The 12,853-nt window shown below is 50.0% G+C and overlaps 1 protein-coding gene across 1 annotated transcript in view; it reads left to right on the top strand.

Annotated features, from left to right (window-relative positions):
• The window catches only part of MGMT (O-6-methylguanine-DNA methyltransferase), a 149,110-nt gene that overhangs the window by 115,645 nt on the left and 20,612 nt on the right, over window positions 1–12,853 (top strand). The window contains exon 3 of the mRNA XM_081158414.1: window positions 8,212–8,372. Coding sequence (XP_081014540.1) covers window positions 8,212–8,372 — 161 coding nt within the window. The remainder of the gene's footprint in view (window positions 1–8,211; window positions 8,373–12,853) is intronic.

Raw genomic sequence — 12,853 nt, 5'->3', positions numbered from 1 at the left:
GAAGGACAGTTGCTCAAGAGCTGGGTGTTGGTTTTCAATCCTGACTTTCGTTCCGTTCTGAGATATGTGGAAAGAAAGCAGGATGGAGGGGCCCTTTGATGCACCAGCCTGTACCCCCTTTTCTCTGCTCTTTGGGTCTGTTTTCCAGCCCTTTTGAGACGTGCACCCAGGCAGAGGGCCTTTCCTGTTGGAAGGATTGAGAAGGTTCTTGGCTGAGCTCTTGGTCAGGCTGAGAGTTGACACATCTGCTCTCTGCTGCCTCGTGTTCTGTGGCTTCAAATCCTTGGCCTCCCACATGGGCACAGCCCTGCCCTTGACCTCACGCCTCAGGTGGAGTCCTTGTTTCCAGGGATGTCCCAGTTCTCTGGGATTTTTAAATTTGTGGTTTCATTGCAACAAAGATCTTTAAAAATAAACATCTCGCTATTTATACAGGTAAAATGCTGCCTCTGTAATACAAATTGACAACTGAAAGATGCTTTTATGTATCTTATAGAAGACTTCCCTGTTTTAAGTTGTTTCTCAAACTAGGATTTTCTTGAGCATCTGAGAATCCTTTTCAAAGCATCCCAAAATTACTCCGACTGGGGTCAAAGCAAAAGAGAAGTAAAATCGAAGCAACCTCGGGGGGCCTTCCGGTCTCTCCGGGCACGTGGTTCGCAGTGGGGAAGGATGTGTGGGCTCCAGGGAGGCCTGGCCAGGGGAGGGGCTAGAGGTTTGGGTCCAGAGAAGAGAGTCTCCAGAGCATCAGTGGTCCCTCATGGTCTTGGTTGGGCAGAGTGAGGTGGCCCAGGGGCCTGCACCTGGGGACTGGGTGACCCTGTGTGGGCACAGGGAGAGGACGGGCTGGCAAGGCACCTCCAAGCTCTCAGCAGACACGTCCTCAGTGGGGTCTGTCTTCTTCCCCTTCTGCCCCTCTCAAACTCAGGGTGCAGGGGTTCAAGGGTCAAACCCAGGCTTGGGCTCTCGGAAGTCCTGCCTCCTGGTGCCAGGGTGGGCCTGCGGGGCCCCTCCCTGTCCTGGCTGTCAGAGGCTCCTGTAATTAAATGCACCGTTTTTGCTGGAAAGCCCTGTGACAACCCCTTCTCGCTTCCCCCTGGAGGGCTGCAACCCAGGTCCAGGTAGGGAGCTTGCGGTCCAGCGAGTGTGACAGCCTCCCAGAGGGCGGTGTTGATCTTATAAGAGGAGGGAAAAGGCACATAAAACTAGACTTTCCAACCTGCTTTGAGCAAAAATTGGTGCTTCCTAAAGGGGGATTGCACTGGCTGGCTTTGCTGCTAAATGCTTTGTAGCCCATCTCCTCCTCTCCCCCCCTGCCCGCCCCACCCATTCTCCTTAGACGCCTGCTCCCTGCTCCCGGCTCGCTGGAGTCACCGGGTGCTTTGCTGGAGCCTTGGGATGGGAAGACCTCGGGCGTTGCTGCTGCTCAGCGCCCTGGACGGGAGGGAGGCGGCGCGGCGGGCGCGGCCTCTCGCTGCTGCTCAGGGTGGTACCATCCTTCGGACTGAAAAGTTGGACTCGCACTGCCAGGGACAGCCCTTGTTGAAGACGTACAAATGTTTTCTGCTGCTTGTAATCCACTTGCAAATATTAGTACTCTGGAAAAGAGATTTATTTTAATAACGTTTCAGTTGTGTTCTGTAGTCAGCGTTGTTTTATTACCCCACATCCTTGCCAGAACGCACATTTTAAGAGTTTCAATTCAAAATTAAATATGACCTCAGTGTTTTAAAATACAGTTACATTAACTGTCCATTTAATAGTTGCTTAAGATTTTTTTGGCCACTAATGTATAGTCAGTATACTTGTCTGATATTAAATGCAGTGTTTTCGGCTACGCTCGCCAGCTAACGTGTTCCAGCTGCGCCCGTAAACGGGCTTTCTCGGGGCTGAGCCGCAGAGAGTTGTTCCCAAAGAGGCCGCGGTGTTGTCTTCTCTCTCAAGCTGTGCTTTTCTTTAAAAACTCCACCGCGTTTGATAATCGGGAGTATCTATTATTTATTTAGAACTGTACAAACCAATTTACAAGACAGGTAATTTAGTGGCGGGATCATTTATTAATGATCCTGGTACACAAGTTAATGGGGTCAGTCCTCATGTATTACATGCCTTGAGAAAGAAAAGAGGCAGAGGCTTCAGAAAATCGTTATTATTTTAACATTGAAATTAGGATAGATTCCCCTGCTAAGATGAAAAGTAATTTTTTTCTGGATCGCATCTTAGAGCACTCTTGGAGCTGTGCAGAGACCAATGTTGGAAACCATTAGGGGTGGGTGTGTTCTGGCCCTGCCAGTACCAAAATGTTATTTCTCACTGGGGGCTCAGAGAAGGTGAAACGCTCCCTAATGAAGATGGTGAGTGAATGCCACCTGGCACAGAGACGGCGTGACTGTGGCTTGAGAGGCAGGCGTCCCCGGCTCAAGCAGGCCCGGGTCCCCTACCCCGGGTGTGGCATCTGGCATGCTCTGCCCCTTCGCTCAGCACTCATCCCAGATCTTCCACTGGGCAGAGGGGCGTGCGTGTCCCGCTTCCTGGAGGGGGCTTCCTTCTGGGGGTCTGCCATGTTCCTCAGAAGCAGCGCCTGCAGGAGGGTCTGCTGGCACCCTCTGTGTGTCCCAGGTGGTGGTTGAGGGGGTTCTCCCTGCCGGGACCTCCTTCCCCTCCTCCATTAGGACCCAATGGGCTCCCCCTGGAAGGCCGAGAAACCTGAGGAATGAGGGGCGCCACCCAAGCGGCCTTTGTAGGATTCGTGTGCAGTCTCGAGTTCCATAGATTCGTCCACAGCCATAGCAGGGAGATAAGGCTCAGGCGTTTGCTGTTTAATTTTATGTTTCTCCTGTTTCCTCTCATATGTGGTTGACGGCCCTGCATCAGGAGTAGGGATGGAGCAGCCACTAAGTCCTGTGTCTTCACATCTGACACACTCCCAGGTCTTGACCATAGAGTCCTAGCCAAGGGAACAGAATTGGAGGTGACTCCCGTTCCCCAGGCCTTGCGAACTTCGTTACGCTCAGGCTGCTGTGAAACCTGGAGAGGCAGGGAAATGTCGCTCTCACTGTTTAGAAAAAGCTTCGTGAGTTTTCTTCCCCCCAGGGAATGGTTTTCAGCAAATTATTCATTGGAAAAATGAAATCTGAAACGCAGGTGTTTTCAGAGCGCCCGCGGTGGGCCCGTTAACACCAGTGCCTCTCATCTACTCATTTGCTCAGCGGCATTGCGCACCTCGCCTGCGCCGTATGGGACCCGGGACTGGGAGGTGGGTTTGGGGCCAGCTCGGTGACGTTGCACAGCTCTCCGTTCAGATACCAGAGTGGCCTTCGTGGGGAGCCCCTCTCTTGGACTTGATGCAGCCTAGGCCCACCCTGCTGGTTGACCAAGCCACCGGGACTGTTCTCTGGCCTTTGTCATTCCAGACTTTGCTTTGGAACACTGTGTGGACTGGTTACTGGGGCATTTAAATAGAAACATGGCCTCCCTCAAATGGTGTGGAGCGGTGATGCCCAGTGGGCCACTCTCTACAAGCCTAAAGCCTTATTGTGTGGGCACCTCATCTCTCTTTTTGGAAGCTTCTAGAATGTAACAACTAGATTTGATGCTCAGATTATCTTTGTAGAATAAGGCAGTGATCCTAGATCGGCGTCCTGAGCATTAGGGGTGATTGATTTCCCTGATCTTGGCACGTGAAGGAAGGAGTCTGTCCCCCTCTGCCTGTCCTCTGCCCCCAGCCAGCAGTGGCATGCACCCTCAGCAGCACAGAGCAAGGCCACACAGAGGCTCCGAGGGCATCAGACTGTGGAGGGTGATGCTCAGAGCAGGTGGCTGCCGCTTTGGGCATGTGCATCGTAGTTAGTCTGAACGACACTCGTGGTTGACCAGATGCCCCATTTGAAATCTCCATCTGCCACGAGAGCTGTAATTCTTGCTCATGGACCGATTCCTCACCCACCCCATCTTGCCCGGGAGTGGGGGGAGCCAGTGAGTCACACCGAGTCGCCTAACACCAGGAGACCCTGTTGGGGAAAGTGCCCTTGTGGGAATAGCAAAGATTCGATGAGAGCGATGGAATGGTTCCTTAAAAGTTTTAACTATTGACGGAATTGTAATAAATCTACTGAAGCAGCAATTGGATTAGGACTTTTTATTCCTCTTTTATGCTTGCTCTTTTTTTAAGCTATCTCATTCCCAATGCCTAAGCATTTTATTTATGAGAAGCTAAATTAAGCTGGGAAAGAAGACTATGCCTCTCACATGTGTGTGAGGGGGGCGGGGGGAGAGAGAAACGTTAAAAAGCCGCTTTGTTCGCTGCCTCGGTGGAGAGGAGCGGTGGCAGCGTGGACATGAGGCTATTTGAACTCTTTATTTGCCACATTTACAATATTAATAACCACGTTTCTACAAGTTGTCACATCGAGTAAAAGATCTTCATTCCGGGCTGTCTTTGGGGGCCGAGCCGAGGCTGGATGCATGCATTTAATAAATTGTAGTCTCAAGTAGTCATTTTTGTAAATAATTAGTTTCAGTGAAAGAATAAGTTAGCATATTGTATGCATCTAATGTTGCAAATGTACATACAGCAAACTTTGCTATTAATCAACAGTCAGGCACCGCAAGTGGGGTCTCATACATAATGAATTGTGCTTAAGCCTCCTGGGTTTCTTGATAGAAAAATAAAAGAAAACACAAGTGTAGTAAGCTTTTGAATAAAATTTAACTAGATTGCCCTGCATCCTGTAATTGTTTTGCAATCATTGGGGACTTGATAATTCATCTATAGTTTTGGGGTGTTTTTATCTTCATCTGTCAAATAGTGGAGATTTTTAATGATATGCTAAAGTGTTGCTAAAATACAGTTTTTCTTTTAATAATTTGAACACTTAAGGGAGAAAGTAAATAGGCTTTTTTAAGGCATTCTAGCCTGCCAAGTATACTATTTAAATTGTCTTTTAAAAATGTTTTATTATTGCTGATGTATTTTTACGAATTATTTTAAAAAGAAAAGTATACTGTTCTTATGGACATCTACCTTATATGGGGAGGAGTTGAAAATTTACATAAAAATTCTTTTGTGTTTTGATGGGTGTTTTAAAAATACTACAGTAAATTCCTCTGTGGTCTTGTTTAGGTTCTGACATTAATTTGAGGCCCAAATACGAAGGGCTTAGAGGATGTCCATTAAAAACTGATATCCAATTTAAGCAATATACCTACGACCACCCAGAAAGTGAGTAACGGAGGCCCGGCTAAAGTTAAATCTGCCTCCTCCACAGTCCCATCTGTGCCCTAAAAGGAAGCTGCCCACAGGTGAGAAGGCCACTGTCTCCGGGACCCTGTGTGCTGTGAAGTTGTGTGTTCTCCTTGGACACGTCCCGTCAGCCTCGCCTGCTTTATCAGACACAGCTCAGTGGTTTCCGTGGGGGCCCCTCACCTGCCTTTCTGTGCCCTGGTTTGGGTTGAAGGGCAGGTTTACATTAAAACAAACCCGATGTGCAGTTCGGCACCGGAACGTTCTTTCTGGAAACCTGGGAGGGGAGGGGTCAGGGCCACTTGCACAGGTCACAGCTCCGGGGGAACTTCACAGGAGGCTCTCTGACACACCCGAGTTCCAGAAGCTTCCCCCTCAGGCAGTACACTGTGACCCTACTTCCTGCAGCGGAGTCCCTGGGATGGCCAGCAGTTATGTATTTCTTGAAGAAACCCTTAAAGCAAACCATATGTGATTTTATGTACCCAGGGCTCTCCATTGTCACATGTAAAGAAGCTCCACCAAGCTGGATTCATTCCCCAGCCATGAGCCAGCCCCCCCACCCCAAGCTGAAAGAGGCGACAGCCCCAGTGTTGCGATACGGCCTCGGGAACAGGCAGATGGACTCAGATGCCCCCTCTCCGCACAGTCCCCACGGATCTCTGGATGGGGTTGTGTCACATCTCCATCTGTAGTGCTGGCTTGCAGGCTGCTTTGCATGGCAGAGTCCGGGTGCCCTGCCCCACGGGTGCTGGGTGCTTGGTGCTTCCCTGGACACAGTGGTGTTGGCCACAGTGTCTGCACGTCTGAGGTAGGTGAGTCGCTTGGCCCCCTAGGAGGACTTGGACGTGGGATTTAAACGAGCGTGGGCCACGGAGCCCATAAAGGCTAAGGTTTCAGGGCTGGTCAGCATGGAGCTGAAGGACCTCCTCTGTGATAAGAGCGGCCGTCGGCGATGCCCGGAGACTGTCGCACCACAGCTCTCTCAGGGACGAGCCGAGCGAGGGTGGAAGAGAGGGCAGGGCAGAGAATAAATTTCATTTTATTGTAGAAATGGAAATTTGGGTCGTGCCTTTAAAAATCTGGTTTTATGTGTGTGTTTAATGTCATTCATTTTAAATGTGGTGTCATAAATCCTGGCCTCAGAATCAAAGCTGTTTAATTGCATTTCACCCATGAATAGTAATCTAACGCCAATAGAGAAAGAGTTAAAAAGGAGAACCACGGAGTAAATCAGAGGTTGAGATCTTTAGCACAAGCATAAAAAATCAATTTCAGATGAATTTTACTACTATAAAAATTCTTCAAATACCCTTTTAAGGGTGGGAAATGCTAGGAAACAGCTCACATTTCAATTCCCTTAGCAGCGGACATGGCCACCAGTGTGGCAGTGCCTTGGGGTGCCCAGTGGTACCCTGTGTCACTGGGGTGTCTGAGCAAGGAGGGTGACTCTTGAAGCAAAGGAGGAGGCTGGTGGGTATGGAAGCCCCTGCCTTGAATGAAGGTGCCCGTCTCCCGTAGTGTTCACCCCTCACCCGAGGAACCTCAATTAGGTGGGTGATGGGACAGTAGAACCCCACAAGCTTTGAAGACCAGCCAAGCCTGTGAGGCACTCACCTGTATGGCCACCCCAGCCCCATCTGGGTTCTGCAGGCGGCGCCAAGCCATGGTGGGTCAGTGTGGGAGTCTTGAGGGCGTCCCCGTCGCTCTCTTGCCACCCCAAGAGGGAAGTCCCCCATGGGTTGAAGGCAGTCACATTGGTGCATTAGTTCTGTTCACCCTTGGTGCTGGGCTGCACAGCCACGTGACGTGGCCACTCCGCAGGAGCAGTGGGTGCAGGTGGAAGGAGGACAGTCTGTGGGTTGAAGTTTACTCCCCTCCCCTCAGAACTCCAGGAAGGGAGGCGTGAGGGCTCCAGGAAGAGCTGCTTGTACCTGCATTTTGCTGGCTTTTCTGCCTTCCCACAAAAGGCTCGGAAGCCGTAGTGTCTGAAAAGGAGACTGGAGAAACTGCCCGCCATGCCTGGGAAGCCACAAGGATGCATGCCATGTGTCTGGGGCCCTAGGTGGCAGGAAAGGAAAGTCATCTGAAGAACTCAGACTTGTTTTCTCCACCCAGCTGAGCCCATATCCAGAAAATCAGCCCCTGCCTGGAAGTCGGCTCCATGGGGAGCGACTGTGGGATCCCTCAGACAGAGGAATTAGCACCCAACTGGATAAAACACCACCATCTGAAGCGAGTCTAAATACGTTGGCTAAAACTTGAGATAAAAGGGTGACTATCATCATAAGATTTGGAAACGGAACAAATAAACCCACGCATAGATGTCCTGGTACAGTAATTGAAATTACCCGAAAGGACCCACACACACACTAGACACTGTCAGGCATGAGAACCAGCAGACTGAGAGCAGACTAGGAGGAAATCTCCCAGAATCAGCAGGAAGTGATCGGAAACATAGGAATGTGCTATTCTGTTGAAATTCAGTGGTGGTGGGAGGGTGAATGAAACAATGTAAAAGCATTTCTGCAAAATACTTTTGATAATGAACACTTGGTGATTTGACAGGTGACTATAGATGCAAATACATGTCTGCCCTGCAAAGGGGCAGGCACACTGCTTTGTCACAGCCTGCTTCTGGCTCGACAGCAAATGTTCAGAGCCCCACATAGAAGCACCGTGTATGGGGACACCCCTTCCTAGGACTCGCCCTTTGTTTTCAAAGATGCCATGTTTTTAAAGCTAAAGGTGGACACGTGGGTGAAATAATGCCCGGGTGTCTCAGCCCCCGCCCTCCTCTAGCCCGCCTTCCTGCCGTCATCATGCCTGTCCCACACCTAGCTGAGATGTGTGTGCTCCTGAAACAGCTAGACTCTACCCACTTCAGTGCAATAACATTTTCTGTTTGCTTTTCAGATGTGTGGACCAGGGCCTTGCGCTTTATTAATCTCCTGTTATCACTTTTGCAGCCCCACGGAGGCTCCCGCTCCTCCTGAGCCGTGTGGCAGCGCAGAGGAAACGACCGATCCCCTGCTGGAGTGTGCAGCCTGGCTGGACGCCTATTTCCAGGAGCCCTCGGCCCTCCAGGAGCTCCCCGTGCCTGCTCTCCACCATCCCATCTTCCTGCAAGGTCAGTAACTCCGCCGGCTCCGTGCTCCCTCAGGGAGCTGCTCAGTTAGCCGTCACTTACATCACAGCTTGTTTTATTGTCTGTGCCAACTTGGTATTTTTGCATTACCTAACGGAGGCGGCATGTGTCCACGCGGCGAGGACAGAGTGCGTGATCCCCACCCACTCCAAGTGGCTGGGTTGGTTTTGCCGTGTAGCAGAGTAAAACATCAGATGCTGGAGATTTCACTTTCTCTCTTAGAGAATTTCCAAAGTTAGGTTAGTAACAAGTTAACTACCTGGGGATTCCTCCCAGGGAACCGTTTGGCTGCCTGGTCCTGGGGCCAGGACAGGTGGGGTCCCTCTGGGGTAGAGAGCCACCACTGGGAGCAGAGAGGACCGCGATGCTAAGGGAATTAAAATGAGTGGTGAGCTGTTTGTTGAATACATTGAATTTCTCTTGAAATGGTTGTTTTAGTACTGGGGCGTTTTCTTTTAAAAAAGAGTTTTCTTTTTGTGTTTTGGGGGTTTTGGTTTTGGTTTTTGCTCATCTGGTTTGCTAAAGTGTGAACAGAAGCGTTTGTCTGTGACTGAGCACGAGCAGCCTCGTACATGGCGACAGGTCCGGGGAGGTCAAGTCCTCCCTGGAAACCTCTCTGAGGTCTCCTTTGGTTTGAATCCATTTTTCTCTAAGAAATCGTAATTTAATGAAGCCATGACTCTTGAAATAAATCTTTGCTTAATGTTTTTTTCATAATGAAATATCATTGAAACTTCTTTTCTGTTAACACTCTCTAACTTCTTTATATTTACTCATAAATAAGTTTAGCTTCTTTGTATAATTTGCATCTAAAGTGACCTTAGAGGTCAGTGGCAAAGCAGCTAGAAGCATAAAAGTAGCACTTTTGCCAGAAGCTGTGTTTCACAGCAAATTCAAGGCAAGCAGGCCTGCGGGCAACCAGGATAGGCTTTTGAGTTCAGAATGTGGGCCGACGCTGTCTCTCTGCTTTATCTGCCACCCGGGCTGGTCATTTTCCCGGCACCCTCCGAGCTCCTCCCCAGGGAGGGCCTGGCCCTGTGCTGTGGACCCCCCCCCCCAGGTGGCCCGGTGGGAGTGCTGGGGGACCTCGACTGGTCCTCCTGGGCCATCTCACACATGAAGGTTTTCAACAGATGAGTTCTGAGTTTTCTTTCTAAAGTGATGGCAATGTTCCCTTTTAAATGAAATATTTAACACTTTAATAATTCCTTCGTCACAGCTATTAGCTTGTAGCTATGAAATCGGTGGCATGACAGTAGTAAAATCTGCATTTTTTAAACCCGCTGGCTAAAGTGAGTTTTGTGTAACTTCTGGTGCACAGCCTCAGGAAGGATATAGGGATGGTTGACCCCACGTCAGTGTTACGGGCGAGACTGGAAGGTGTGGAGCCCCCCTGCCGCCCATGTGGTGATGAGAGCAGGCCAAGGACACTGCACTCAAGTGGGAGGGAAGCAGCTGGTGAAACGCCTCCCTTCAGCCCTGGAGCTGCACGGGTGGGAATCTGGGTCCAAGGCCTTCCGAGGTTAGAGATGGGTAAGGCGAGGCCGGAGAGAGAAGACCCAGAGCCCGAGAGCGGGTGGCAGGCCAGGAAGGCCAAGGTGCCGGAGGCAGCCGGGTGTCTCCAGTCATGGACAGCAAAACCCACCATGTTCTGTGGTTAGAACCACGAGAGAGAAGTGGGGATGTTTGAGAACAAAAGGAAGGCAGAAATCACTGGAAGTGAGTGGTCTGCGGGTGTAGAGTGAGCCCGGGAGGTAAGCGAGACGGGGAGCACTCAGTCTTCCTCACTAGGCACATTTTGATGCAGAGCCCCCCCCCCCCGCCCCCCAGGAATCCCTCCACATGGGACCAGGAGACCAGCCCCAGGCCATCACTCTTCCCTGTCCAGAGCCATGTGTAGGAGGGCACTGCTTTCTGCGGACGGTCCAGCCTTGGCCTCATCACGCTCTCCTGGCGGCCCGGTCCCTGTCCACACTTGGCTCTCTCTGTCACTCCCTTCAGTGGATCGGGAAGGTTAGATTACCTGAACTGTGCCCTAGGTGAAGGTTTCTCCGGTCGGGGCTCCCAGCCTGAGCAGAGAGGACGTCGTTTCCGCAGGGTGGCTGCCCTGCAGAGTCCCTGCGGGGCGCTGGTTCTTGTTGGCACTGAGGCCACTGTCCCGGTTGGTTCTGGCTCTGTCTACGTGGGGCTGGCCAAGCCAGCTTGGAAGCAATCGGCACACTAAACCAGCCTCTCTCCGGCGTGGCTGATAACCACACTCTGGCGTATTGGTGAATTTCTCGGGCCAAAGAGCCCGAGGTTCAGATTATGTCCGAGTTCATTGTTTCCCATTTCATTGCGCAGTTTCCCGCCTGGCAGTGGGCATTCACGCTTGTTCATTCTTTGTACTGTGCAGCCACGTCTTGGAGGAGGAGAGTTTTTAAAGTTTCAACTACGATTCAGTCAAGCAAACAGCTTTTTCAAGTTACTCTCGTCTCTCAGTCCCTTTACCTGAGGCTACAGGGGTGTATGCGTCAGAATGTTCTAGAAAGCTTGTTCGTAATATTATGCCTTCAGTTTCTGTACTTCACTCCTCCCAAGACACATTAAAATCATAGGATAGGCAAATATATACCTCTATTTATATAGCGTATGTACATGTACATGTGCCCTATTTTGAGAATTATCTCTCTAAAGAGATTTATTGAAATGGATCCAGCTCTGTGAGTGCTCTTTCTGTGTGCCTCACCCTACGCTGAATTTCATGTTCTTAGTGATTTTGTGAGACACATCGCTATGCATATTTAAGAAGTGTTTTACTGGTGTCACTAATTAAATCCTGGGCTGCACGTACATGTCGGCCTGATCGGGACTCTGCGCGTAGCCGGGTGAGAAGGTAGTGCAGCCAATACGGTGTTTACGTCCTTGATTTGGGAGTAAGGAGCAAGACGGGCTGCCTGTCAACACCTCCGCTGTCACGTTAGGGAGTCAGCTCAGGACCGTGACCCGAGTACGTAAGGGGCCTTGCCTGGTGCGACCTTGGGCCAGGGTCACCCAGGGGCGAGTGTCAGCAAAGCCAACCAGGACGTGCAGAAGGTACTTTAGCCCAAAACTTTGTTTTTCTTTTGAAACAGCTGGATGGAAGCGGCTCTAGATTTATTCTGGAGACTGAACCATGGCAAGGCCAGCAGAGGGGGCCCCACTGCAACCCACTCTGCTTACCTTACACTTACTCTAGGGAGCCGTCTTTTAAAATGCTGCCCATCCTGAAGGGGGAGTGTGGTCTATGGGCCCAGCTCCGAGATGCTTGTAGGGGTTGGACAGAACCACAGCCCGCTGGATCCCAAGAAAACCCCTGGTGTCCCCGCGCAGAGAGCCCTCTGACTGAGCGGTAACTGCCAGGGCCTCCGGGGAAGCCTAGCTGTGCAGAAGTTCCATCCTAAATCTAAGAGGTAGTCAGATCCTGCGTTCCCTGAGGTTTCCACGAGTCTGGCAAAACAATGAACTGGAGAAAGCCTTTACTCAAGGTCACTGGGGTCAACAGCATAATCTAACCAAGCTCAAAAGGTAGCCACTTTCAGACCTTGCAGGATAAAATGGGGCGTCTGTTGCCGATAAGTAGTACTTACAATAGAAATGACTACAAGTGCTGCCTTTATGGGGAAAGAGTCACATTAAACATAACTTTTACCGCTAGCCCAGTAATTAAACAGCAAACCGGTGAAGGTTTCTATTAAAAACAAAAGTCACCCTGGTCATGTTCACACATTGAGGGCAGTCATCTGCTGCGTCTGCGTCTTGGACTTGGGTTTATTTCACCTCGAAGGAGCAGGGGACCGTGATCTGCCGAGCAGGAAATATAATTCGCATTGTCACATCAATTTTTCACTTGAAGTGGGCTTTGAAAAATAGGGATTTTTCTACCAGGTCTATATTTTAAAGTAAGAAGAGACTTTTCGCTTAAATATGCTTTTAAAATTTTTATTCCCACTGTAGTCATTAGACAAACCTGCGCAGCTCCCGAAGAGAACGTTTGATATTTGTGTTGTCATAGAGTGCTGCGGACTCACATTTTACAGGCGGTGTTAATGCATTTCGATATCATCCTGGCAACAATAAATAGAATTTGCTCTACTGCCTGGGTTTATAGAGAAAATACTTTAGTGGAAATTCCATAGAATTGGACTCAAAGTTATCAATATGTTAAATGTGTAAACACTGATATAAAATTAATGGCAATAATTCTGAAAAACGATTTGTAGGAGCCACACATATGAAAACCATCACTTAGCTTAGATGCTTTAGCACAGGATTTTTACCTTTAAACCCTTATGTTCAAACTGACTCAGAATATAAGATTTACAAGCACACGTCCTGCTAAAGGTCATGTTTCGCATGTTGGGATGGAGAAATCAGACACTCACCTGGAGGAGGTGCGAGGCGGAGGCCGTGGGAGCAGCTGCCGTGACACTGTGGGGTCGAGT

The sequence above is a fragment of the Miniopterus schreibersii genome (assembly GCF_964146895.1).
Source record: "Miniopterus schreibersii genome assembly, chromosome: 14".
NCBI lineage: Eukaryota > Metazoa > Chordata > Mammalia > Chiroptera > Miniopteridae > Miniopterus > Miniopterus schreibersii.
The sequence above is the reverse complement of the archived record's forward strand: the minus strand, read 5'-3'. Positions and strand labels throughout refer to the sequence as shown.